Source organism: Manacus candei, unplaced genomic scaffold (genome assembly GCF_025592945.1).
Source record: "Manacus candei isolate 608988 ecotype Guabito, Panama unplaced genomic scaffold, ASM2559294v1 h1tg000002l, whole genome shotgun sequence".
Classification (NCBI taxonomy): domain Eukaryota; kingdom Metazoa; phylum Chordata; class Aves; order Passeriformes; family Pipridae; genus Manacus; species Manacus candei.
The window spans coordinates 3,792,193-3,819,467 of record NW_026138050.1 but is presented as its reverse complement, the minus strand read 5'-3'; the positions used below and the strand labels follow the sequence as shown (position 1 = coordinate 3,819,467).

General features: G+C 57.0%; 1 protein-coding gene across 2 annotated transcripts; it reads right to left on the bottom strand.

Moving 5' to 3' along the window:
- Window positions 1–114: 114 nt before the first annotated feature.
- On the bottom strand, window positions 115–26,176 carry RADIL (Rap associating with DIL domain). Of its 2 annotated transcripts, none has more exons than XM_051782529.1 (16): window positions 26,111–26,176; window positions 21,985–22,089; window positions 18,337–18,895; window positions 12,269–12,570; window positions 10,558–11,223; window positions 10,351–10,388; window positions 9,157–9,317; window positions 8,364–8,476; window positions 7,189–7,426; window positions 6,551–6,723; window positions 6,116–6,266; window positions 5,565–5,755; window positions 4,342–4,738; window positions 4,119–4,258; window positions 3,176–3,315; window positions 115–2,578 (listed from the first exon to the last, which is right to left on the bottom strand). In XM_051782529.1, exons 2-16 carry the CDS (start codon window positions 22,018–22,020, stop codon window positions 2,473–2,475), a joined length of 3,411 nt encoding a protein of 1,136 aa, XP_051638489.1. In that variant the 5' UTR covers window positions 22,021–22,089; window positions 26,111–26,176; the 3' UTR covers window positions 115–2,472. The 2 variants fall into 2 exon arrangements, with proteins under 2 accessions (XP_051638489.1, XP_051638493.1); XM_051782533.1 differs by lacking the exon at window positions 26,111–26,176 and adding an exon at window positions 24,743–24,834.
- Window positions 26,177–27,275: the final 1,099 nt, after the last annotated feature.

Here is a 27,275-nt window from a genome sequence, read left to right as displayed (position 1 = left end):
TCCCTTCCTCTGCCTTGTTTCCCTCCCCTTTGTTCTCACCACACCTGGCTCTGCACTTTTATTGCCTCTTCTTGCAGCAGATCAGCCGAGCCTGTGTGAGGTGGAGGAAGCAGAACTGACTGTTAATCTGCTGTGAGCCCTCACCACTCTTCTGTCTTACCATCAGAGTGAACACGCTGAGATCCAAGAGACAGCTGCCAGAGCAGAGCTTAGAGAGATTTATTGATCCAGTTTATTGTTGACACAGAGCATTTCTTAACATACACCAGCCCTATGTCAGACAGGCGCCATGCTGTGTTCTGTATCTGCACCAGAGGTTTATACACGTTTGAGCTGTACAGTATTAACAAACAGGGAAGTAAATCCATCCCAAGGCTCCTCCCGGGAGGAGCCAGCCCTCATGCACACTAGTAAATAGCAGGGTTTATTTACAGTCTGTTTCAATACCTGACTGCACTGTGAGCAACATACAGCTCTGGGGCTGTTTTCCAGCTCCAGGAGTGCTCAGTTGGGAGCAGAGGGTTGAGCTGGTACTGCTGGAACTTGCCAGGATGCAGCCCCAGCACTGTAGTGCAAACCAAGCCTCCCCCAAGCCCTGGCTTCCAGGCAGAGGGGAGTAAGGAGTGCATGCAATTTTTCCAAGGGACCTAGGCGGCCCATTTCAAGTTCTGTGGGGGATGACAGGCCAACATACCTACTTGATTCAAAGTGGAGTGAATCACCAGGAGCCCCGTGGGGCCCTGAGCCTTTGCTCGCCTGCCTGGTACAGCTGAGTCAGCAGCAGGAGGGATGCACTGCCCCCAGTCCCTGCTGGGGCAGCACCCCACCCAGGGGGTGTGAGCGTGGCCTAGCAGAGAAGCAAGGCACTAATGTCTTGGTGAAGGTGCTTGGTCCATCTTGCCTAGGAAAGACAGGCCAGGCTGTGTTGAAATCCAGTAGTGGAGTGTTTCCCTTGCATGGATTGTTTTGACATCTCTCTCCTCCCGAGACGTGCGAGGCTTAAGCACAGGAACCAAAACTACAGCAGTGAGGTGTCATTAAGGCCAACCCTTTTTTAGCATCACAATCCTCGAGTGGCATTGTTGTGAGATGCCATGTGAGTATCTGATTTGCTGCCAGAGCCTAGGCCATGCAGGGTGTGATGGAGGGCTTTGCTGCAGGCTGTTATTAATAGGGTTCGGCTAAACTAGGTTTCAGTATCCATCTATATGTGGAAATCAGGTCGGGTTTATCCCGTTAATGTTGCTAAAAGCAGAGGGAGGGCTCGGCAGGCAGGAGGCCGGGTGTGCCAGGGCCTCGACAGCCGCACGGTGGAGCTGGTTCCTCGGCTCTGCTGACACCGTGGCCGGCAGCAGGTAGCAGAGCAGTTCCTGGGACACTCCAGACTGTCCTTCCAGAGGGAGCCTCTGCTGCCCGTCCTCGCCCATCGGCACGTCAGCAGCACGCACTGGTGAGATGCTCCAAGCTGGGCAGGAAACGGGGTGGCCTTGCAATGGCCTGGCAAAGCTGGAGGGAGAGGACCAGGCGCAGTGCCAAGCTGTCATTTGTCTGCCTGGGCTGGTGTCAGCCACACCTGGGGTCTGGCCCTGTGTGCTGCCAGGTTCTCTTGAGTTCCTGGTGGCACAAACCCTCTGTGAGGAGAAACTCTGCTGTGGATGCCCCATGCTGCTGGATCAGTCCTAGGGGCCTTCTGCCAAGATTGTGGTGCTGGAGCCGGGCAGTAAATCTGCTGCAGAACAAGGGCAAGGGAGTCCTTTTCTTCAGGGGGCTCTCCCTGGGACTCACAGGAACTGCTGGTGGTATCAGCCCTTTGCTGTAGCTGCTTCCCATCCCAAAGCAGGGCTGGTAGCCCAGCAGCAGAAAGGCACCTGAGTATGGCACCAGGGAACTTAACTCCTGGCAATTCATCCTGCCTGGAATCCTGCTCCTGGGTGCTTGTGCTGCCTTCACCACTCCCAGAGCTAGGCACACTTTTCCAGCCTGATGTGCCAGCACCTCAGGTGGCCACTGCCACAGTGGAGCCCAGGCCTGCCCCACACATTCATCTTTAAAATCCAAAGGTGTTTCAAGTCTTCTGCCTGCCAGCATGAAATAGCACACAGGGCTCCAGCCTAGAGGAACAGAGGAGCCTGCCTACAGTCCCCAGGGGGGGAGCATCCTCTTCCTGCCCCCTGCCAGAGGGGACAAAGGACCAGGAAAGCTTCTGAGAAGGACAACACCAGGTATAAGGTGAGGCTGGGCAATGGATCAGGAATGATGCTTCCAGCCAGTGCCGTGGGAGAAGCATGCACCATCCTTGCATGTCCTTTCATCTGCTGCAGCACAGGGACAAAGTGTCCAAAAGCAAATCAAGGGCAGTTGTGGAGTCCTGGTCCTCCCTTTTGCTCTCCCTCACTCCAGGCTCCCCCAGGGTGAGCCTTAACCAGAGCTGCACCCGCAGGCTGCTGCAGAAGGATCCTGATACCACAAGGACTAGGAGACAGAGGAGCTGGAACTGATTTTTTTGGCTATTTCCACATCCGACTTGGCAACCAGAAACCGCAGCTTCTTCCCTCCGGAGCGGATGAGCTCCACAGCACTGCAGAGAGCAGCAACAGGGAGAGAGGTGAATTCTGGTTCCCACAGGCTGGCAACCCCCCAGGACATTCACAGAACACCCCCCCTTTGCCAAGCACCTGCCCCCTCTGCCCTGTGCCTGCTCAGGGTTACGAGCAGTCTGTTGCTCTTCTGTCTGTAGCTTTCTGGAAGGCCTGACCTCCGTGTTAGTGCTGCCATGACAACGGCAAACAAACCCAAAGCTGCGCTGCCCCGTGGCCACCTGGGCTCTGCCTCTGAGCTGCCCCATCCCACCACCTTCAAGCGGAAGCCTGGGGTGGGATGGGGCTGGAGCAGTTCTGCACTGCTGAGACCCACCTCTGGAGTTCTCATTTTTCTCCCAAGTATACTCCCCAGTTGTTGCCCCATGCCCTGTTCCAAACCCCCCAAACAGCTGCCTTCCACTCTTCCCGGTGTCCTGCACAGGCCACTCCTCTCTCTGCAGCTTGCTCGTACTGCAGCATCCTCTGGTTTGTGGGCCAGGACCGCAGCACCAGGGGCTCTTTGAGCAAAACAGCTGGAAACCTGGACCTGAGCAATGCTGATTCCATCCCAGACCCTTTGGCAAGGTGTGACTCACCTCTGATAGTCTGCCCCGATGAGGCTGGTGCCGTTGACAGCCAGGATGCGGTCCCCGAGGGAGAGGCGGCCGTCGGCGGCCGCGGGGCTGTCCTCGATCAGGGTGCGGATGTAGATCCCCGGGGAGCACAGGGGGGTGTGCTGTTGGCAGGGAGAGGCAGTGAGCAACAAAGGGACACGAAAGGTTTGTGGTCCCAAAGGGCTGAGCTCCCCAGGTAAGGCGACTCTCCCCCAGGGCTCACAGCCAAGTGGGTGCCTGATGCCAGGTAGGACCCTGGAAACTCTGGGAATGTGATGGGTGGGTGCTGGGGATGGTGCTAACAGGAAGGAAATACGATCCTTCAGTTTTATATCAATTTATACACAGAAAGGAGAGGTGAGGGCAATCTGTTCTTGTTCAATTTAATTAAGAGTAAAGCATCGTTAACCTGTGGCCAGGTTGGGATGGGACCCCGGTGCTCACAGCTGTCCCAGGGCTCAGTGATGCTCTGTTTCCTACTGACTAACAGCACTGCCCTGAAAGGCCATTTAGAAAGATGACCCACCCCACTAAGGCAGATTCCAACGCTGCCTTATGCAACGGCAGAGCTGTTCTGGCACCCCTGAGCCTCCCTGCTCCCCTCCACTTCCCTTGCCACCGCTGAAGGGTGGAGGAAAGACCTCAGCTGAGTCATTTTCCTTCCACAAAAGAGCTGAGCCTGTTTGCTCTCCAGCTGCAGGACAGCTGCTATGGACTTTGCATGCACAGCTCAGAGACGTAGGAGTAGAGAGATCCTCTGAGAGATCCCTCAGTGCTTCGTTTTCCCCAGGAGAAGCAGCCTAACCCCCGTGGGAAGCCATTAGCTTCTTTGCTGGCTTTTCTGGGAGTAAAAACCACATCCCACGTGTCCCACTCCAGCTGTGCGAGGGGCATCAGCCCTGTCCCGCAGTTGCCAAGGACTCACCACGCCGTCGATCAGCCCCATGCCCAGCCCGCTGGGTCCCCTCTCCAGCTCCACCACGAAGACGTAGCAGAAGTCGTCGGTGGCAGAGCTGCGGCTGGAAGACTCCGGCGTGGGGTAGTCGTAGGGGGTCGGCGAACATCCTGGCAGCGGAGAGACCGGCTTACGGCTCTGGCACCGCCCACACCCATCCTCACCACCCCTGGGCAGCGCCAGCGTTCGGTACCTTCGGGGGTGCTGCCCTTGGTGCCGCTCATCCCGTTCCTCCGGGGGTCCTGCAGCCCCTTGCCCGTGCCCTGTGGGGACTCTGGGCTCCCGGAGTCGAAGTTCAGGGGGGTGGTGGGCGGTGTCAGCAGGCAAGAGGAGTCTGTGGGTGCCGTGCCAGCCTTGGGGGCTGGACCCCTGCCCAGCTGCAGCTGCTTCAGCTTCTCCTGGATCTGTGGCTCGCCGGGGTGCTCACAGGGGATGCCGTTGGTGGCCAGGCAGGGCCGGGGGTTCCCCTCCGGCTCCGGCTCAGCACAGCACCCCGGGGAGCAATAGTCCTCCTGGGCACTGGTGCTCCCCAGGGCAGCAGCCGGGCTCTCGCTCACCTCCAGGACCTCTGGCGTCGTGCATGCCTCTTTCTTAAGGAGGAAAATGCTCTGTAGGACCCCCCGAATGTGCTTTTCACTCCCTACCTGCACCCCACCACCCCGTTGCTTCCCAGGCAGGACAGCTGCCAGCTCCAGCCAAAGCCTTGGCAATTTGGACACCACCAGGGCTTGTCCTGGCTTGCCAGCACAGCTCCCCCTCCCCAGTTCTGTGGCCAGGGCCGTGCTGGGAATGTTCACAGGCAGCCAGGAAGGGACTCCTGGTCATGTCCCTAATGGGGAATCCCACTGGAGGGAAACACCGGTGGGAGCACAGATCCTCCTGTGGCCCAAGGGCTCCAGGATAAGGAGAGGAGGTAGTGGTGCCTGTGGTGGTGCAGTGGTTACAGGATGGGAGAAGAGAAGGGGACCTGCTGGAGGGACATCCTCCCCATGGAGCTGGACACAAATGGCAGTTAAGTTTAGCACCCACAGCACGTATGACCCTCCCTGTGCTTTACAGGCATTAGCTAATTAGTGCTTTTATGCAAGCCTGGCTGCTGGGGACGGGCAGGGTGCAGCATAGAGAGGACAGGGAACACACAGGGAGAAGGGGAGCACTGCCTGCAGACACCTCCCTTTCCTCCCTCCTCTCCCCTAATGGGATTGCTGGGAAGAGCCTGTTCTTCCCGGCCCCCCAGGCTGGGGGATTAGCAGCACTAATCCTTCCAGCAGCTTTTCAGGAGGGCACTGCCACAGCTCTAGGCTGCAAGCGAGGGCAGCAAACCCTTGGCACTGGGCTTGGAGGGGTCTCCAGAGGGACCCAAGACCCTCCTGCCCACCCAGGAGAGGAACAGTCCCTCTGTGGGATACAGGCTACCTTTAGGGGTGCTGAGCCCGGCCCCTCGCTGGTGTGGGGGCTCTTGCTCTGCAGGCTCCAGAGGAAGTGGCGGATGTAAAGGAGGTGCCGGTAGATGTTGTCATCCAACGTCTCCACCTCCAGGTCCACTTTGAAGCCCCCACTGGGCAGGATGATGGGTGGGTGGTTGTCAAAGGACTCCAGCATCTCATCTAAAAGGTAGAGGAAGGAAGGCTAGCACTGGCCCAGGCTGCACTCTGCTCCTGCCTCCCAGCTCTCGGCCGTGTGCAGTCTCCCAGCTGGGGTCAGGGACATGGTGAGCTGCAAGCCAGCAGCATCCCTCACTCGGGTCCACAGGAAAAGCCTCATGCCCATCTGAGTGCCCTTTGCATCCTCTGCAATATCTGAATCACAGGCCTGTGCTTATTCCCAGTTGCTGCAGTTACTACAGGAGACCCAGGGAGGGGAAGGGATTCGCCTGTTTGGTTTGTACATAAAAACCTTGGAGGGAGCCTGTGGGTGACCGGAGCACGATGACCAGAGCAGCACTGAGAGCAAAGCCAGGGGCTCACCGGGCTGGAAGGTGGCTGGGCTCTCCTCCTCGCTGGGCTGCCACGCTGCGATGCAGCCCATGTCCATCACCGCCTGGCACTGGCTCAGCACCCGGTGGAGCTGTGCAGGGCTCAGCGCCGGGAACTCGGCTCGCAGGGACGGCCAGGTCATCTGAGCGAGGAGACAGAGCGTGGGGGGAATGACAGGGGTGAGGAGCTGCTTCCTCCCGGGGGCAGGGACTCATGAGGGGCACAGGAGGGAAAGGTCAGGGAATATGCAATGAGTCTGAGCATCCCCTCCATGCCCACCCACAGACCCACCACCCCGGGAAAGGGCAGCTGGAGGCAGATTGCAAAAGGGACACATCAGTGTAGGGACACCCCCAAATGCCAAGCAGGGTCCCTCCTGCCCGCGCCTGTCCCAATGTCAAGAGCCACGGGCTGGGCATCCCTCACCTGCACCAGCTGGGAGCCAGGCATGGCCAGCAGGTTGGCCACACTGGCGAGTTTGGCGAAGAACTGCTGGGCGAGCTGCTCGAAGCCAGCACCACGCAGCCAGTCCAGGAGCAGCCGCACACTCGCCCGCAGCTTCACCCCCTGAGACCAGTGGAAGCAGCCGAGAGAGGAGCCTGGGGAGGCAAAGCATCCATCAGCACACATCAGGGAACAGCCCCTCAGTCCCCCCAGCCCCTGCCCGAAGTTAAGGTACCCAGCATCCCATAGCTATGATTCCTGGTGGTGGCTGGACCTCACCTGGCACTAACAGTGGGGCAGCTGTGTTAATGAGGGCTAATTAGCACCTCAGGCTGCAGCAGTTTATTAATGAGCTGCCCCTCTGAAGTGCTCTCAGCCTCCTCTGCTCAGGCTGAAAAGGGCAGGGCTCTGGCAAGGGTTGAGGATGGGGTTCAGCCTCTCCTGGGAATGGGGACCCTGGAGCCAGCAGCTGGGGCTCTGCTTGGCCTCCCCAAAACTGCTGAGACTTGCCCATCTCCAGACCCTTCCTTCCTGTACCCCCTGAGGAGGCACTGGGATGCACTGGAGGGTGTCCCACAAGTCCAGTCTCCTACATGTTTCCCAGTTTAAGGAGGACTGACCCTTATCCAGGAGCTGGTTGAAGAGCAGGGTGTTGGAGAAGAAGAAGAGGTAGGCAAACATCTGGGAGGTGATCTCTGGGTGCACTTCATACTGGTGGAGCAGGTCCAGCACCGCCTGGTAGATGAGCACGACCCTGCGGAGCTCCTCGGGCAGCGGCGGGGCCGCCCTCCAGCTCTCCCGGCACTCACTCTGGAAGGGGTTGCACTCCAGCAGGGCAGGGAGCGACACATACAGACACTGCAGGGAGAGCAGCAAGTTCACAGCAGACTCATTTTGCTTGGTTTTTCTGTTTTTGCAAGAGACAAACATTTCTGACCCCCTCACCTCCGCCAGCCAAGCAAACCCTGCTGGTGCTGCCCCAACAAGGGGCTGCTCCTGCTCACCCCCTGCCCCCATGTGCTCCTGTGTTGTGCAGAAGTTTAAAATTTATAAAAATTTACATTGTTAAAATTAACATTATAAAAATTAACATGTTGGTTACTTTTAGCAGTTGGAGGTGGTGGTGTGTGACAGCTCAGCTGAAAGGATCTGAAATCCGATGTGAACCAGGGCAGAGGCCGATCAGTCGGACACGAGGGTGACAGGAAAACCAGGATCAATGGGGATGATCCTCTCCTATTGCTTAAATGGGAGAGCAGTGCCTAGCACCCATCTCTGCCGGGGCTAAGGGAAGAGGAGCGTGCAGGAGAGGAAGGTGCCCCTCTGGAATGCTGCAGGAGAAGTCCCTGCATCCCCTCGCGCCGACGCCAGAGGACAGGCAGCCGTCCCGCACAGGGCAGCCTTTCTGCTGCCTCACACTGCCCGCTCTGTTCCCTGCTCCCGATGCCGCCCAGCTCTCGCGGTCCATCGGCGACGGTCCAGGGGCCCCTTTCCATCACGCCCTGAATCACACCATTATGCCGCGCTGGCCGGAGCCAAGCAGCTCTCCCCAAACACCTCCCCCGAGCCGCTGCACTGCAGGCAAGGAAACACGCCGCAGTAATTCAATACTTTTCCTGGGCTGCGACCAAAAATCGGGGCACTTCAGCCCGAAGGAAAACACCTCAGCGTGATGCAACTGCCAAGGAGTAAAAGCTTGAAAAAAACCAAAACTCCTGTGCAGCCCGAGAGCTGCTGAGGATGCTCGTGCTGGCCCCGTGTGACACTGCTGCCTGTCTGTGGGAGCATGTAGTACCTTGGAGATGTAGTAGACACACTGCTGGAAGGTGTACATGATCACCTCCTCCAGCACTGTCATCGCCTCCTCGCTGGCTGTGATGGTCGAGGAGAACAGAGACTCCTTGGAGCCTGTGGGGCAGAGAGGAGGATGGGGGAGCCAACCTGCAGCAGCAAGGTGCCCAAATTCCCAGGGTGGGGATTATTAGCGTTTTCAGGCTTGCACCACCACGGCATCACCTGACAGGGGCAAAGAGGCTCCTCTGGCCCCAGAGAGCACCCCCCTGCCATCCCCTGGGGCTCCCATCACTGCTGCAGCTCAGGGCTGCACTGTCTCTCCAGCACCTGCCTGGCCTACAAACACCTTAATTTGCTGCATCAACCAGAAAGGCTCTGAGGCTGATTTAATACCTTTTTCTTTGTTTTCCTTTCTCTTTTTTCTTTTGCTTGAATTAACACAGGCTCATCGGTGAGCAATTCTGAAGGGGCTGCCTGCAAATCCAGGTGCCCCCCATGGCAGCGGGAGCAGGGAGGAAGAAAGCCCCACCGAGGCACTAACCGCAGGCTGCTGAGGTGGAAAGGGGCTGCTCGGCTGTGGACACAACACAACCTGGAGCCGGGCAACACCGCGGCACCACACAGGCTCCTCCCACAGATTTCCCCAGCCCACACCGCGGAGATGTCCCTGCTGATGAGGATTACGGGGGTTAACGGAGCATCTCGGGGGCACTGACCGCCGCCTGTGACTGGGGATTAGCAGGACAGAGCCTCTCCAGCCAGAAAAACAGGCAGGGTGTTGCATCCAGCCTCACCTCTGATGTCCAGCTCCTCCTCCATGCTCTGGATGTAGGTGGGTGATTTCTGCTGGACGAAGTACAGGATCTCGATGGCGTTGGCCATCCAGAAGATGATGTGCTGCAGGTCTGGGAGAAGGTCCGTGATGGTGAAGCGGGACAGGGAGGCAGGGTCCTGGCTGGGGAGACACAGAAGGTGTTACAGCTGCTGCTCCTCAGCATCCCCACTCAGACTTTTGGGAAGAAAACAGCCAGCCTGGGGCAACATCAGAGAACCTAGCATCTTCTCACCCCCAAGTCCAGCACCCCCCTTAGGAAGACCCCTCACAAGCAAACATCTGGTGGTTCCTGCTCTGTGGAATGGCAAAGAGGACCCTGAAGGGACTGGGCTGGCCAAGGCCACCTTGCTTTTGTGGGGTGCTACTTTTGGGGGAGACTCCCCATAATACAACTGAACTGCAGTAAATACCCAAGGCTGAAGAGCAGCTCTCCCCAGGGGTATGTGCTGCCCCTGCCAGCTCTGGACAGTTAAACCCAGCTCACCCGCCCTGGGCTGTTCAAAAATAAAACAAAATAAACAAAAAGCATCTGGGAAGTTTCCCAATTGCTGAACTGCTTTTTCCTGCAATAGGAAAAGCCTGAGAAGCATCCTTGGAGTTTGTCCTAAAGAAGAGCTCAGAGAAAGCCTCAACACTTTCTCCAGATGCTGGTTTAGAGCCAGGATTTTGGAAATGGCTGGGAAGCCAGCTCATTGCACCGCTGTGATTGCCCCAGAGTGGTGTTCCCAACACTGTGACACCTTGTGCCACCATCCCAGGATGCACAAATGCAATGCCAGCTCCACCAAGGGGTCTTCAGCATGAAGGGGGTGAGGCCCCCCATCAGGACCGTCCCTATTACATCCCTCAGGGATGCTGAAGCCACAAGTGCAAAGCCTTGGCCAGGTCTTGCATCAGAGAAAACCCCAGAGCTGCTGCAGGCCCTATTCCCTCCAGAGCTCGCCTGCTTTTCCAGACCCACGCGTTCCTTGCAGGCATCATAGTGAAAGGGCCGGAGAGCACAATGCATCAGGTTTAGAAGGAAAATTCATCATGCATCACTGCCACCAGGCTGGGAGGGTGGTTTTCCAGCCATGGATTCCCCTCACTCATGGAGGTAAAACTGGATTGAATTCTTCCCATTTTGTGTCAAAACAAGGAAGGTCACACTTACTGCTGGGACTGCTTTTCAGCCAGCTCCCGTGTCCGCTCCTGGGCAGGGAGAGAAGGGGAAATCAAAATGAGAACCAGTGTGATGGGATGGCACGAGCGTCACCCCCAGCAGCACTCACTGCCACCAGGGACCAGGCTGGAAAGCCCCCAGGAAGGGGGTCCAGCAACACCCCCACCCCACCAACACCCCATCCCACCGCTGACTGACCCACACCGTCCTCTGGATCATTTTGGCTGCTTTGAGCAGCAGCTGCCCGAAGTCTCCTGGCTCAAAGTTGGTGGCCGAGTGCTGGATGCAGAGGCAGAGCAGGAAGGCGGGTGTCAGCTTGTGGTCGTCCCCACCGGGCTCGATCAGGGTCATGATGCGCCGCAGGAGCACGTCCTCGGCCGCCGGCTCGAACTCCAGCTGCATCTTCCTGCGGGGCGTCCTGGGGCCCCCGGTGGGCGAGGGGGCCCGCTTTTTGGCAGCAGGGTCCTTCTCCTTCAGCAGGCTGCCACACGCCCCGCAGACGGGGCGGCCCTCGGGGGTGGCGGGGTGCAGGGCTCGCAGCCTCAGCAGCGTCTGCGCCGGCAGCGGCTGCGCCTTCATGGGGTCCTTGTAGAGGAGCAGGTAGTAGAGGCCGAGGGACAGGAGGTCCCCGTGCCGCAGCACCACCGTCCGGGCCACCTCGGCGAAGTTAACGGAGATGCCGGCGCCGGCGATGGGCTCCAGCACCAGCTTCTCCTCCGAGCGGTGCCGGGAAGGTCGGAGCTTCCTGATGGTGCAGTGCAGGGGCAGGATGTCGGGGGCTGACAGGCTGATGCTGGGCTTGCTCGCCTGCGTCCTCTGGCCCACCGTGTGCTGCTCGCGGTTCAGCAGGTAAACCAGGCTGTCCTGCCAAGCAGGGAGACGCAGCATGAACCGGGGAGAGGGGAGAAGGGACCCTCCTCCCTGCCATGCTGTGGGTGCTGCAGCCTCCTGCTGTCCCCGGCTGTCCCCCCACTGTCCCCAGCCATCCCTGCATGCTGCACCTTTGCATGGCAAAAAGACCTTTATTCTTCTCGCTGCCAAGCAGGACAGCAGCAACCCTGCTTTGGGCACGCTAACAAATGACATTGGCCATGCAGTAAATGGGGCTGCTTTGGGCAGAAGAAGCCCTCTCTCCCCCACACACCCCTTCCTGCAGCTGCTTTTACTTCCCACCTTCTCCCCCCAGGACTGCAGCAATGTCTGCATCCCCCTGCCCAGGGGGGACACGGTGGGACCCCAGTCACAGCAGCCACTCCCAGCCCTGCCTTCCCCCTCTCCAGCCTGCCCGCACACCCCGAGGCAGCTCAGTAACCACCCCAGTGCCTCAGTTTCCCCAGCTGCACTAACGGGATGGCTACAGCGCCGCTGTCACCCTGATGGAAAGCTTGGAACACAGGGATACTCAACGGCACAAAGTAGCCATTAACTACAGAGCAGTCCCAGTCCTTTCCAGTTCTCCAAGTGCCTCCAGCACTGGGGAGCAGGGGCTCCCAGGCGCACCGTTTCCTTGCTGCCTCTGATTCCATTTGCCACCAAGGAAGCAGCCGGACAGGGGACGGGGCAGCTCAGCCATCCCCCGCAGAACCGGTGCTCCCTTGTGCCGGGGCAGGGATGCTGCTCGGGGGGTTGTCCTGCATCCCCCTGGGGCATTGCTGGGGGGTCACAGGTGCCGGCTCTATGTCCCCCACGCCTGAGGATAGGTTGGGGACAGACTTGGGGGACAAGGCTGCAAGTCCCAAGCCCGTTTTCTAAAGGATGCTCACCCGCGCCACCACCACCCCCCCGCCCCTCGACCCCAGCAGCTCCGGCCATGCAAGCAGCCCCGCTCCCGGGGGGCTTTGGGGGGGTGAGAGAAAAGCGGGGGGTGGGGGGGTGCCGGGGGGTGCGCAGGAGGCGGCGCGGTGCTTACATGCTGCTGGCTGTAGCCCTGCAGGAGCAGGAGGTGCGGGGACTGGTAGAGGGAGTACCGCATGCTGCCGCCGCTCCGCGCCGCCGCCGGGCTGCCGGGCAGGGTGGAGCAGTGCCGCTGGAGCCGGGCCCCGGCCCCGGTCCCGGCCCCGGCCCCGGCCCGCCTCACCGGGGTCCCCAGGCTGGTCTCGCTGAGGCTGCGCCGCAGGGCCGGGGGGGGCCCGCGCCGCTCAGCCCCCGCCGCCGCCCGCCGGGCCCCCCGAGCCCGGTGCCGCTGCAGCTTCCGCGCTTGGGCGTTGATGCCTGCGGGGATGGGGGGGGGAGACAGAGCGGCGTTCAGCCCCTGCAGCCTCCCCAGGACCCCCCCCCCCCACACACCGCTGCAGCACCCCGCGGCTGGAGGGATGCTGCACCTCCGAGAGGGGATGGAGCAGATGAAACCCACCCCTCCCGGCTCCGCGCACCCACCCTGGGCTGGTGTCCCCTGGTCCCTTGCCCTTCCCGAAAGGTGACACCAGGACACCAGCGCGAAGAGTTTTGTTGCCCCAATGCCACTGCCAAAAATGGGGTGTCCTAGCCCTCCCTGGCCCCAAAACCCACTGATGGAGAAGGGGAAACTCCATAGCATCCCCCACCTGCTCTGGCCACCCTGCTGGGTTGAGGGGAGAGGAAATCTCTGCTAAAAAGACATTTCAGTCTATCTTTGCTAAAAAGAAAAAAAAAGGCCTGGATGCTGCTTCCAGGCCATCAGTACTCGATGGCCAGCAGCAAGCAGGAGCAGCAGAGACACCCCCCCCAATCCCTCTGAGCATCAGCCAGGCATGGGAGCTGCAGTGGAGCCCAGCTGCAGCAGGAGCAAGCTGTAATTAACTTCTCTGAAGCATCAATTTGAGCAGAGCTGTCCGCAAGACAAACAGGAGCCGGAGTGAATGAATAGGCCTGGCTGAGCTGCCAAAGCAGCCCCTCATACGGCATCCCCAACCCCAAGGGGGGGTCCCTGTGGGACCCCCGGTGCTGCAAGCATGGCTTGAGCTCTGCAGGAGAAAAAAGAAGTTGTTGTATCCGAAGGGTGGCTCATACCTCAGATGGGCAGTCTCCTGGGAGCAGGTCACTGGCATTCGGGGAGGACGAAGAGAGGCAAAAAAAACCTAAAGGATTTGCTTGCAGGAGCAGCAGTGCAGTGGTGTCAGTGCAGCACAGAGCCAGAGCCACTCAGGGCTCGGCCGACCAGGGAGCAGGCTTGGGCCAGCAAGATTTGGGGACAGCGGCCGGGATTTGGGGATGGCAGAGCAGAGAGCCTGGTGCCCAGGGCTGCTTAAAGGGACACTCACAAGCTCAGACCCAAAAAAAAAAATGCAATCTGCCTTATTTGGTGAGGAATGGGCTGCCAGTTCTGAAATACATTTTTTTGTTTGTTTGTTTTAAATGGAGCGCTCCTTTGCTGGGAAAATCAAAGAGTTGGGGATGGGGAGGGGTGGTGGGAGAGGGAGAAAATAGCCCCTGCTGTTTACATGCCTTGGGATTAGGGCAAGGCACAGTCAAGCCACCCCAAGCAGTCTCGTGCCCGTGTCCTTCTTAAAAAGGCGATCAGCCCCGCTCCCATCCCATCATGGCCAGCGGCACGGGACGCCTGCATCCCATGGATGCAAAATCCAGGGAGTACAACAAGCCTGCCCAAGCCATACCAGTGGGAATGCCAAAGGCCACCCCAAACGTGTCTGCAGGACACCTTGGCTCCACCCAGGAGCACCATTCCCAACCCACAGGATGGAAATGGGCCAAAGGGATGAAGGATGGCTGAGGCAATGCAGATCCCAGACCCGTGGGAGCAGTGAGGAGTGGGGCCAGATCCTGGGGAGCAGCTATTGCTGGAGCTCATTGGGATGGAGCGGGGGTTGCCAGCACTGGGATCCCACTGCCTGCAGAGACATGCCATCACCAGTCCCTTATCGAGGGGAAAGGAAGCTTCTGTATTTGTGTAGGAAAAAGCTGATTTTTCACTGCCGACAGAGCCCCCGTCACAGGCTCCTGCTAACCCCGGAGCTGTGCTGGAAAGATAAACACAGCTCTTTTCCTGAGCATAACAAAGTCCCTCCATAAACTGGGTTAGGTTTTTTTAATCCTTTGGTACTGTTTTGTCCTCCCAGGCATGTGCAGGTTGTCCTGCCCAGAACTCTGCCTGAGCATCCCCATCCCCAACGCAGTGCAGCCACGGCAGAGCCAGCAGCTGCTGAATCCACATGGAGATTCGGATGGGAACAGGGTGTAAGGAGTTAAAGAGCACAGTTGCCTGTCTCAAACACTGTTAAGACCACAGAAGGAAGTTGCCATAAGTAATGCACCTGGACAAAAATGCTCACTGTGGCAAGCTATGTGAAAAGAAGCAAATGCTCATATGCTCATCACGGGTCAAACAAAGATCACTCCAAGTCATGGGGCATCTACAACCACCAATGACCACCCAAGCCCCCTGAATATACCTCCCTGGATACCCAGAACTTGGACTGTATAAAGGTGGTACTGTTGTCCGAGTGTCAGGCCTTGCTAAAGTTTAGGGCTTGGCATGCTTCAATGATCTCAGACCTAGGGGGAGGTTAACAAAGCTTGGGAAAAAGGATGTACCACTGATAGTGGGCACAAAGAATGCAGAATTCACAGGCCATAAGGGCATTTGGCAGAACTCCCAAGATAAAGAAGAAACTAATAGAACCAACTCAGCAACTGTGCTGAATCAGCTCCGACTGGGTAAAAGGTAATTCCGACAGAGGGAGATCGTGACCATCAACTCACAGCCAGCAACCCAAGAAACCCACCAACTCAGAGCAAGAGAAAGCTTTCCCCTCTTTTCTGTTTCTTTCTATCTCTCTACCTTATATTCAGTGCTATGAGGGACTTTGGCAGAGGCATCTCTCACTAATCAGACCATATAACACAGGGCTGGATCACCCCCTTAGGGAGAGCTGGGCACCCCAGACAGGGGCAGCATCCACCAGACCCCACCAAGCTGCTCCCTCTAAGCCTGTCCTGCATCCCAGGGGAAAAACGGCCGGTTGTGGTGCCTGGGATCTTGGCTGGGATCTGCCTCTTTTTCAGCCTAGGGAAGAGGTTCACTTTTCCTAGCTGAGAAATAAATCAACAAATAACTCCGTGGGCCCCAGGAAAGAAGAAAATGCTTTGAATTTACCCAGGAGGGGCTAAGACCAGGCTAGTCCTTCCTAATGTAATTGCTCTGCAGACTCTGCAGGGATTCCTCCCTGGACGCAGTCTTGCTAAGGTATATCAAAGCCATATCCTCAAAGGCACTTGCCAGAGCATCTTTTAGTATAATAGGCTTAACTCCCAAGTTTCTGGAGGTGTGTGTGCAGTTCAGCCTCCAGCCTCTCAGGGAAGCCTCAGCCACTAGGACATGGTGCAAAATGGGGCTGTTTTGGAAGACAAATGCCACCAAGATGCCAAGTGCTGCACCTCTCTCCCAGCAGCCCCAGTTTGTGGGTGTCTTCCGCAGATTCTCCATAACTGCTGCCTCATCACTCCCAAAAGAAGCAGGACCAGGGGCAGCAGTGAGAAAGGGGTCTGCCTCGTTTGCTGCAGAGATGCTCTACCTGCTGCTAATTAGTGGCCTGAGGAGCCAGCACCGTCCTCCCCAGTGGGAAGCAGCTAATAAACTAATTAGGATAATGGGTAACTGAGCAGATAAAACTCTTAAGCTATTTGCTAACAGGTCACGGATGGATGTGGAGCCTTTCCCCCAGCCAGCAGCTCAGCAGGCAGCAATGTACCTGTGTGACCCCAGTGTTCCCAGCCACCCTGGTCCTGCTGCTCCAGTGATGCCCTGTGTGGGGAAGGGCCTACAGGTATTGCTCTGGGGATCCCACTTTGAGCTTTTCTCCTAGGGAGCTGAAAGCCTAAAGTCCCTTTGTTTTTGCACAGATGTTGTGTTTTCCACACCAGTGCCTCACCACCCCGGGTGGGCAGCTGCTGCTTGGCAAGGGGACCTCTGCCAGCTTGAGGCTGGTGGGAAGGGTGACCCTGGTGGAGGGCACTCCTGGTCAGTCCCCATTACACCAGAAGTTTTGAGGCTTTTTGGGGTGCTGGATCACATGCTGCATCACACCCTCTAATCCCTGGCAGCTTGTGGTTGGGTGGGAAAGTGTGGCCCCAGCCCCACAGTATCCCTTTAGGCTGTGCCACCAGAATGGGGTGAGACTGGTGACAGAGCCCCTGTTGCCCCCAGAAGGAAGGGCTGCAGGAGTGAGATTTTAACAGGTAAGACAAATGCAGGCTGTGTAGTCTGCAGGGCAGACAGCCTGAACGACCGTGGGTGTAGGCTTTCTGCCTCAGAAGAGCTTGGTCAGCTATGGAAAATGCCCAAAGGTTAAAAAATGGAGAGTTTCCACCGCCCCACCCAGGAGTGCTGAAACAAATGAAGTGATAACGAAAGCATAACGGGCTTATTTCCAGATCCAGAGCACGCAATGCCATCAGGAACTGCTCCTCCATCGGAAATCACCGAAGGGTGCCAATCCCAGGCCAGCTCAAGCTGCTTGTGCTGGGCAGCCCAGAGCCTGCTGCTTCCCCTGCCTGTGTGGGAGCCTTACCCTCCCCAGGGCTGCCAGCCCACCCAGATCCAGGTCACGGGCGGGAACGTTGCTTTCTGTATCCGAGGGGGAGTGATGTGACCTTGGGCTCAGGCAGGGAGCTGCCACGTGGCCCTCCCAACTGTGTGCTATAACCATGGTACTTGGCTCTTGCCCTCTCCTCTCTTCAACAGAAGCTGTTTTTAGAGTCGCTGCTCTCCAAAAGTGTTTTAGTTCTCTCTGATCCTGCCTGGAGAAAAAGCTGAAGAGCAGAGCAAAGCATCCAGCTCCCTGGCCCAGGTGCCAGCAGCAGCTGCCTCTTTCTCTCTGTGTCCCACACACGATGAGCTGGGACCACTCCTGTGCATCCCCTCCCTGAGCAGACCCAGAAACTGGACACGTGGGGCTGGAGGGTGCCCCATCTCCCCATCAGATGCCAGGTGAAATCAGAATTGAAAATTGCAGTTAGGGAGGCTCCAGCTGCCCCTGCTCTCCCCTGGAATGCCCGTGGCTGGATTCCTTCACCTGTGTGCCTGGGCTCCTTCCAGCCTTTGTTAGGATGGGTGGGAGAGGAGCTGTGTCCCTGCTGGTGTGGGACAGGTCAGGCCATTTTTTCTGCTGCTCTGGGAGGAGAACCTTGGCTGTTGTTTGCCAAGCACCCAGGGGAATCCTGCACCATCCTCAGTTTATTTCTGACAGTAACAACTCTTTCCTACAGTCTTGAGGAACCACTCAGAGCCCATCCCAGCAAAACCCCCTGGCTGACACCTCCAGAACCTGGTCCAGACACCTCTGCCAGCAGGTCCAGCGCAGCAAGAGCATCACGCAAGTAAAAATCTGATTTTAAACCTTTCTACCCTCATCCTCCTGGGGCTTTTATCTTAGGGTGGGAGGAGGAAAACTTCATTACTCTGTGCTGGGGTCACTTATTAACCTGCTGGTTCCTAATGATGTACTTATCTGCTCCTGCCAGCCCTGGGCTCCATCAGGCACTGCCACAGGGACTCTCCTGCCCTACATTGCTCTCTCTTCATTAGCTTTTCATTTTCCTTAATTGCTCCTGCAGATTTGCCTGGGGTGTCTGGCCTGGGGGATGCCCATGGGGAGATGGGGGTGCAGGGGAGCAGGGCAGTGCTCTGCCAGGGACGAAGCTGGGGATGCCATGGTCCTGGTTCAGTGATGGGAAGAGCAGGAAGCACTGATAGTCTTGCCTGCTGCTCCCCAGCCATGAGCAGGAGTTTGGTTAACCCCTAGACTGGCTGGGGTAAATATTTGAGGTAAATCAATTTGATACCAAATTTATGCAGGAGTACTGAGTACTGACTATGGATCAACTCAGGAGCCTTGCAGGTAAAATGTGGCCACTCTCCCACTTGCACCACCCCCTGAACCCAAACCACGTGTGAAAGCTGCTGATGTGGGGGGTGCATCTCCCACAGACAGCTCAGGGGGGGTCGCAGCTCCCTCCCCCTGCCCCACACCCAGCTCTGACCTGCAGTGGTGGTGTCCACGTCCTTGGCCGCCAGCTCCTCCACCTCCGCCCTCCTGCGCAGCTCCAGCCGCCGCGAGAAGCCCTCCCTGGGCTTCCAGAGGTCCTGGATGAGCAGTGGCTTCTCGTGGTCCCCCAGGACCCTCAGCCCCTCCGTCTGCCACTGCTTCTCGGGGCCCTCGAACCTGCCGATGACGTCGCACAGGGCGTACTGCGCGGCGCTGAGCTGGCTCAGCCCGTAGCGCTCCAGGGCCTCCTTCACCAGCTCCCGCGCGCCCGAGCTGCCCGTCACCAGCACGCTCTTGTAGTTGGTGCCCGCACAGATGTTGCCCCCGAAGATTTTCAGGATGCCAGGGGCTGAGAGCTGGGTGGAGAGCTCGGCAGGGTCATCCTCACCGGCGGCCGGGGAGGCGGAGGCCGAGCTCCGGTCCTTGTAGCTCAGTGTCCGGTACAGGACTTGGGAGAAGAGCCGGCTCTGGCGCTTCAGCCGGTTCTTGGATGGTGGAGCCATGGTGGAGGAGGGCCCATAGAACATCGTGCGTGAAGCCGTCATGAAGCACAGCTGGGCAGGGAAGAGCAGAAAGGGGAAGGTCAGTGGTTTGGAGGCCAGATGTGCAGCGGGGAGGAGCGAGCAGGAACCAGCTGGAGGAGCAGCTGTCACCTCCAAGGTGGAAAGAGACAGATCAAGGGAGGGCCATTTCCCTTGTGTAACCCAAAACACCAGTGGAAAAGCTAAGCCAGGCTCCTTGGAACCAGCACAGTTGCCCCTGGATGGATTTGTCCCTGAAAACATAGCCTGGAGTGGCCCCATATTTCTCCACTGTGTGTATTAAGAGGTCCCTGTTATCCAGGTGAAATGCAGCGGGAGGAGAGCAGAGCCCAGCAGAACTTGGCAGAGCCCATCCTGGTCAAGATCCAATGCATCAGGAGTTACTTTCACTAACAAGTTTATGGAGCAATCCCATTTTTTTAGAGGTGAAACGGAAAGCTCAAGTGCAAATTCACTCACTCTGAGGTCACCGCTAAATGCTTTTGCTCAGTGAGAGGCGCAGGGTGAAAATGGGCTTTAATAAGCCTTTCTAAAAATGTCCTGACTCCGGCAAATCTCTTGGCTGTTGCTGGTTTGCGGAGGACATTCAAGCACGGGGTGCATTGCTGACAAGGCTGCCCTTGCCACATTAGCAGGGGCAGGGCTGCTCAGGGCAGCCCCGGGCACGCAGTGACCAGAGGAGTCATGGCCAAGGCCCTGTGACAGCTCCCAGTGCTCCTCAACCCCCAGGAATGGACTGGGAACCACGATATTCTTCTGGCTTTAGGTGGATAGTGGTCCTGCCCAGTGTCACTGCCAACATCTGGGAATGGCTTTGAAATCGCATCCCGGATGCGCCAGCACCTGGCACTTACACGGAGCTGATAACCCACAGCTGCACTGTGACCTGCTGGCAGGGACGGTCTGGAAAGACAATCTGAGCATTCCTGATTCAGAAAGGACTGGGAATTCCCTCACCTCCAGATTTATAACATGGAGCATATGCAGAGGAGCCCCAAATGTCCCATCCACAGCTATCAGAGTGCTGGGATGCAGCAGCTGGCAGGATCCAGCTGTGCATGGCCAGGAGGACACGGGGTGCCGGCAGCTTTCCACAGCTGCAGCCCCGTCTCGCCCGGGCACAATCTTGCCTCCGAGCAAACTCAGCGCTATCAGGCAGAATGATGTCGGCCCTGGAAAGCCTCCAAACCACCATCCAATTCAGGAAAAAAGAGCGTCCCTGCTGCTAATGGAAGAGGTCACCTTCTAACCCAGAAACCACCTCCCAGCCACGCATGGAAGGCTTCTGCAGGATGTGCATCCCCCCATCCCAGGACCAGAGGCCCCGCTGAATGCTGCATATGGGGAAACTGAGGCACCAAGTGCTAAGGATGTGCCTGGGAGCTGTGTGATCCTGTGATACAGCTGCACCCCGAGTCACTCCCAGCCCCACCAGGACTGTAAAAATGCTGGGTTCTGTCCTTCTTCCCAACCTGCTGTCTCCAAAACCAACTGTCAGGGTGCTGCAGGGCAGGGAGGGGAGCTGGCAGCTGCTCCAGCCCTGGCACGTCACTGCTGCCTGAAATTAGGCTCAGCAATCAGCCTGGACAGCAGGGCTCAGTGTTTTGGTTTTTATACCTCCCCAGCCGAGCACTGGCTCCAGAGCTTCATCACAACTCGCTGGGTTCAGGTAAGGCTGTTCCTGCTCCCACCTTGCAAGTGGGGAAACTGAGGCAGGGATGAGATTAGGGCTGCTCCTCCTCCTCCAGCTGAGCCCAGAGGTGCTGCTCCCGCTGGGGACATCCCTGGGGACATCCCTTGATGTCTGCTGTGTGTCACCTCCTGGGAATGCCGGGGCAGACCCGACCTGGGGAGCAGGTCAGGGCACTGGCAGACAGTCAGGTTCAAGAACAGCTGCCCCAGGCTGTTAGCACAGCCACACCAGCCCTCATTACCATTGACCAGAAGGAAAAGTGCCCCAGTGTCCCTTGTTATCAAGGATGCAAAAGACAAAACTTTGTCATCAAATTACCAGTTTCAGCTCATGCATTTAATCTCCTCCACCCTGAAATACCTCCAGCAGAAAAGGAAACCTTTTAATATCTGCTGTTGGCAAAATCATTCCTCCAAGCTCTCATCACAGACAGAGACACCATCCTCACTGCTTGCAGGTCCCTGCCTGGTTTTGAATGTGTTATTTATAGCTCAGCTATTTTCCTGCTCTTTCTATCAAACAGAGCTCCTACAGAGTTCAGGGGCAAAGACGTTTCACTGGGAAAAAATAAGCAGCCTGGATCAGGCGAAGTTTTTCAGCATCTGGAGCAACACTGGTGTGATTTCACCAGGCTGGTCACATGAGAAATTGCAGCCTTCTCCCGAAGACAGCAGAATACACGGTCTTAATCCCCCTGAGGACTCTAATGGACGTGATAAGACGATAATGAAATGGGCTCCTCCCACATCCGTGTGCTCAGGCACACTGGGCACCAGCGTCTCCCAGAAGGATGGAAGCTGTGGTACTTGCAATCCTGCTGGGTCCTGCTGTGGGAGCAGGGATGCTCCAGCTCGACCCAGGTGCCTGGGGACAAGCCAGCAGGAGCGTCAAGTGTTGGGCACACCTTCCTGCAGGTCAGTGGGACATGTGCTCCTGGGCATCCCCAGCCCAGACAAGCCCCCTCCTCGCTGCAGGGAGCCCAGTTTCCCGGCTCTGTCACTGGAGGACACGTGCCTGCAGCCACGGAGCATGATCCAGACTTTTCAAAGAGCCCCTTTCTCCAGCCTTCAGTGACATTGTCCCTGCTAAGGACTACACAGGAATTAGTCAAAAGCCTGTGACTGCCTCCCAGCGGGATCTGTATCAGGGACCCTTCACCTCTTCACGGCCGTGCCTGACCACACCAAAACCAATTATTTCCCACAGCCAGCTCTGCCTGTACGTGCTCTGCAGAGCTGTGACAAACGCTTTCAGTATTCACATGGCCACCACGTGTCCTTCCATCACCACAACTGACTCTGCAACCGCCGGGGGCTTTCCTGCAGGCTCTGAGGTTGCTGCTGCCACAGCGGGTGAGCAGCTCCTTCCCTGTGCTCCCACCCAGTGCCCAGGTAAAGACTCCCCTTACCTTGCCATCCTTCTCACGTGCCTTTTTGCCTTCCATTCATACTCCTTCTCAAAACAACCTTTCCTGCTCGTTGTGCATCGTCCTGGGCAGGCGTCTGTCGTGTTTCTGCAAGAGGAAGAGGAGGAGCGGTCCTGGGGCTGCTCACAGACATGAGCTGTTCACAGTGTGGCGGGTTTGCAGGGCTCAGGGGTTCTGCAGGTACGCTTCCAATGTGCATCATGTTTGCACATGTTCATCCCACCACAGCCCAGAGATGGGGAAGACCAGCCCAGGCCCAAGCTCAGGCTCCATCACAGCAGGAACTCAGAAGCCTTGGGAGCTGAGACAGAGCAAACCCAGCTATGGTGATGCCCACCAACAGCATCTTGCCCATTGCAGACAGCCAGGAAGAGAACAGCTGTATGAAAAGAAATGCTATGCCAAAGGAGAAGAGGATGAGATGGGACCAACAACAGCCCCGTGACGTTTATTTCCCTCTCCCAAGCACATGTGTCCCCAGGGACGCCAGGCTGGGTGACCTCTCTGACCCTTGGGTAGACAAGTCCTGGACCATCTCCTTCCCCCAGCAGCCAGAGCATGCTGGGATGCTCACCAAGATTTGGTTTCCTGAATGTCACTCTGTGTTGCTGGACATCAAGGAGAGACAAGCACCGTCCCCTCGCCCTCCCACCACAGATCTGTGAGATCAAGACCACTGGTAACCAAGAGAGAAAGAGAAAAGAAGCACCTGCAAAGTGCCTGCAATGATTTCCTGGGTGTTCCTCAGAAAGCCGTCAGAGCACAAGTACTCTCTTGCACGGCTCCACCGTGATTAAAGATAAATGCATCATCTAATTAAATCACCTAATCAGGGCCTCAGCGTGGTTCAATCCATCTCCTCTTGCTGGCCCAGTGCTGGGGCTATGGGAGCAACTCTGTGCAAGGTGATGGGTCGTGATGTGAAAGGCAAAGAGATGCTGACCCCACCTCTGCTGTTCCACGCTGCTTCTGATGATTAATCGCTCCCGCTCGTTAAATATTTATGCCTTATTTCCAACGTGTCTGCCCTCAGCTGCCAGACATCGATTCTTGCCATGCTTTTCACTGCCCAATTAACAAGCTTTTGGTTACCATGTATTTTCTCCTCTGTGAGAATATTTAAATGTTTTTGTCAAGCTCCCCCTCACTCCTATTTAATTTGATTTATGAGTAGACTAACTGGATGGCCACCTCCTCTCTTGCTGTAATACATTTTCTGCAGCTTCTCGGTCCCTTCCCCTTGGATCCCACATCTCCCCTGCTGAGACGGAGAGTGGGTTCGGCTGCCATAAACCCAAATTTGGTTCTGACCAAAAATGCAAACTGCTATTCTTTTCCAGAGCAAAACTTGCCGTTACCCTGAAATTTTTCAGTTCTCCAGCACTGAAAGTGGGACAGACACACAGCCACCCCCCAGGCAGCTCCCTGGTGAGCCCGTGTGCTGCCTCTCCCAGCGTCTGCGAGCAGCTCCTGACGAAAATTTGTTGTCCAGATTAGGGACAGGAAAACACATACAACTCCAGTTATTATTTTTGGGTGTAAAAGGATTTCCATTTTCCATTCTGCTCCAGTCAGGATGCCTTTCGCTCGCCCAGTTTACCATCTGGATTTGTAGACAGTATTAACACTCTGCTGCTCTGGGTCAGCCCCAGGTTTCTCCAGGAATCATTTCTCTCTCCTTTATTCCAGATTAGTGATAAAAACACTGAGTGCATGTTACCAGCTAGCAGTGCCCAGCAGTGATAATCTCCCTGATAACTGCCTTGGAAATGGATCACGTTTATTTAATACCGGCTTTCTTGACACTGTCTAATGTCAGCTCTAAATACTGGACTGGACTGACTTTTTTAATGCTGGAAAGTGCAGATTTTTACAAGAATATCACCTCCCATAATTCAAATGCTTCACAAAATTGTGTTACAGCCAGAGAGTCACCTCTCACATTGGAGACTGAAATCATTTCTACTTGCCAGGAGTTATTTTCCATACAGCCATGCTGGATGGCAGGAATTTATTCCTGGTGCTGAAGTCTTTAATCAATTAAAGCCCGAGCCAGGTTTCTCCCTCTTCTCCCTGTGGGGATGCTATCAAGCCAATCAACCTGTAGCTACCAGGTCATCTTACTCCCTTTTGGGAAGAGCAGCAATGCTATTAAAACACTTTTTAATCTTCTGGAATTTCCCTGGGGCTCATCCCAGCACAGCAGACGCAGCTCTGCACGGATGGGCGGTGAGATTTCGGCTACAACCATCCCAAAACGGCAACCAGAAAAGCTGTTTCCTCAGATCTCTCTTTGAAAATTTTCCCTTCTCTTCCCCCCCCCCCCTTTCTTTTTTTTGGATGGAAACCACTGGAGTTGCAGCCTTGGTCTAGTGGCAACAACCGCAGCCTGGATGCTGCGAGCGGAGGGAGAGGCCGCCCCGGCACTGCAATGTGGAACAAATTAGACCTCGGAGAGCAAAGGAAATGAGAACACCCTGGATGCGGCGGCTTTGACGTGCACTCCTCGGCTCCAAATCCTGCCCTTCTGCAGGTCCCATCCCCAGGGCAGAGCCCAAACCCCTCCACTCTCAACCGGAGCTCCCGTTCCCTCCCATTTGGGATCAAGTCTCCGCTTCAGAGCCCGGCCTTTCCTTGTGGGAGCTTCATCCACCTAATCTAGGGACAGATCGGAGGCCAGTGATGTCCATGCCAGCCCTGGTGCCGTCTTTAGCCGGATCAGGGTGGGTAAACTCCTTACCATGTTATTATTAGCAGCAGGCACCCTGTGGTAGCACTCTGGACCCCGCGGCCCCGAGACTGCTCAAACAGGATACAAAGGCAGTCCCGGTCCTGCAAACATGAACAGTTTGTCCCAAAGGCAGCTATCGCTCTACAAACATTATAACAATTGGGGACCTGATTCTACAAGGACAACAGGAGACCTTTCAGCAGATTTTCTTTTCTCATATTTTTTTTTCCCCTATAATTATTTTGCAAGGTCTTTTGAGCCACCAACATGCACCAGCTCTCCAGTAATGTGCCAGCACAGATGCCAGCCCTCTGCCCAGGCAGCTCTATTCACACATATACATACATAAGAATCACTGCACAAAGAGCATTTGCTTTCTGCTGCCTCCCGAGCTGCAGAGTCTCTGTAGGCTGCCTAATTATAAGATCTTAGCAATAATTTTTTTTCCAGCGATAATTAACTGGTCCTGGAGAGAGCTGAAAATAAGCACTTCCCCAGCAAGCAGCAAACTCCCCTGAGTTTTCTCTGCTAAAGTTACAACTCAGCATGAAACTGCTCCAGCCTCCCGGGAACACAGACCATGCCAGCACCTCCCTGCCACGGTCTGGGACACCACGACAGTCACAGGCAGCCAAATACAGGTGAAATGGTGGGTGTGGAGTAGCAGTGGGATCCCAAGGGGTGTGCAGTGGGGAGAAGGATCCAAAGGAGTGTGGAAATGGGGAGAGAGATCCCAAGGAGTGTGCGAGGGGGAGAAGGATGCCATGGGGCATGGAATGGGGAGAGGATCTCAAGGGGTGTGCAAGGAAGAGAAGGATCCTAAGGGGTATGTACTGGGGAGAAGGAACCCAAGGAGCATGGAATGGGTCAAGGATCCCAAGGGGTGTGCAAGAGGGAGAAGGATCCCAAGGGGTGTGCAAGGGGGAGAAGGATCCCAAGGGGTGTGCAAGGGGGAGAAGGATCCCAAGGGGTATGGAATGGGAAGAAGAATCCCAAGGGATGTGCAAGGGGGAGAAGGATCCCACGAGGCAAGCAATGGGGGAAGGATCCCAAGGGATGTGCACGGAACACGGATCCCCAGGGGCAGGCAATGCGGGGAAGGCTCCCCGCGCTCCCGGCACAGCCCTCCCGGCGCGGTTCTCCGGGCAGCGGGGAAGCGCGGGTCTCCCACGGCAACCGGGACAAGCCTGAGCCGCCACCGCCGCGCTCCTCCCGACCGCCGCTGCCAGCGGGGACGAGAAACAAACCCTCCCTGCCCGGACCGGCGGGGGCGTCCCGGGACGCAACAGGGGGGGATGCGGGGGGCGGGTGGGTGTTTAAAAAAAAAAGGGGGGGTCCCTTGGGCAGGGTCTGCCCTCGCCACCCCCCGGTACTCACCGCGGAGCGGGGCAGCCTCGGCGCGACCCCGGCGGCGGCAGCGCCCGGAGCCGCCGGGGCTGCGCGGGGCGCTCGGATCGGGCCCGTCCCGCCGGGGCGGAGCGACCGCGCCGCGCGCGCCCCCGCGCGCCCCGCACCGGCACCGGCACCGGCACCGCGGGCGGCCGGGACGGGAAAGGGGTCCTGACCCCTCTGCCCCGCCGGATGGATGGGGCACCACTGACAGAAGGCAGGGTTAGATGGGATACTGGGAAGAAATTCTTCCCTGTGAGGGTCGTGTGGCTGCCCCATCCCTGGAAGTATTTCAGGTCAGGTTGGAAGTGGCTTTGATCAACTTGGTCTAGCGGAAGGTGTTCCTGCCCGTGGCAGGGGGTTGGAACAAAAAGAGTTTTAAGGTCTCTTCCAACCCAAGCCTTTCTAGGATTTTATGAAAATGCCAGGAGCAAGTCAGGCAGGGCTGCACTGGCAGCGGCGCCTCACCTGCACAGGCAGCTGCTGGCTTTGGCCAAACAGGTTTTATCAAACCAGCTCCAGAGCTGACCTGGAGACTGCTGAGGCTGCACACAAACTGGTGGCTGAAACAAGGAAGGGATGGATCATGACTGCATAGGGAGTTGTTCAAGATGAAGTGGTCACTGATGCTTTGCTTCCCTTGGTGAAAATGTCCCCTTTTGCTTAAAAGAGTGTTTCCATGTCCAGTGGTGCTGAGGTGCTTTGTGTGGGAAGGTGATTCTGCCATCCAGACACCCTCTGGGAATGACAGCACCAAAGCACAGCAAAGCCAGGAGGCCTCCCAGTCCAGCCCTATCGCCAGCAGCAAAGAAATGATGGGCGAGGTGGAAGTTGTGGGTCAGGTTTTGGAGTGAGTTCAGCTGCCCCTGGAAGCAGGGAACCCTCCCTGGCTTTCTGGGAAAGCTGCTGAGCATCGCAGCCTGGGAGAGGTTCAGCCCTGTGTAATTCTGACAGAGAAGTGCAAGCGAGAGGGCAGCTGGTGGGTGTGCAGAGCCCAGAGCAGGAGCACCATCTGCCCAACTCCCTGGATAGGAGGCAAACTCTCCATCTCCAAGAAGAGCCAGTGCCCGTGGGAGAGGCTGGTGGGAGACGCTGGGTGATGATGGGTTTCCTCTCTGGGGTCCACAGTGAGCTGTGCTTACCCTCTGCCCAG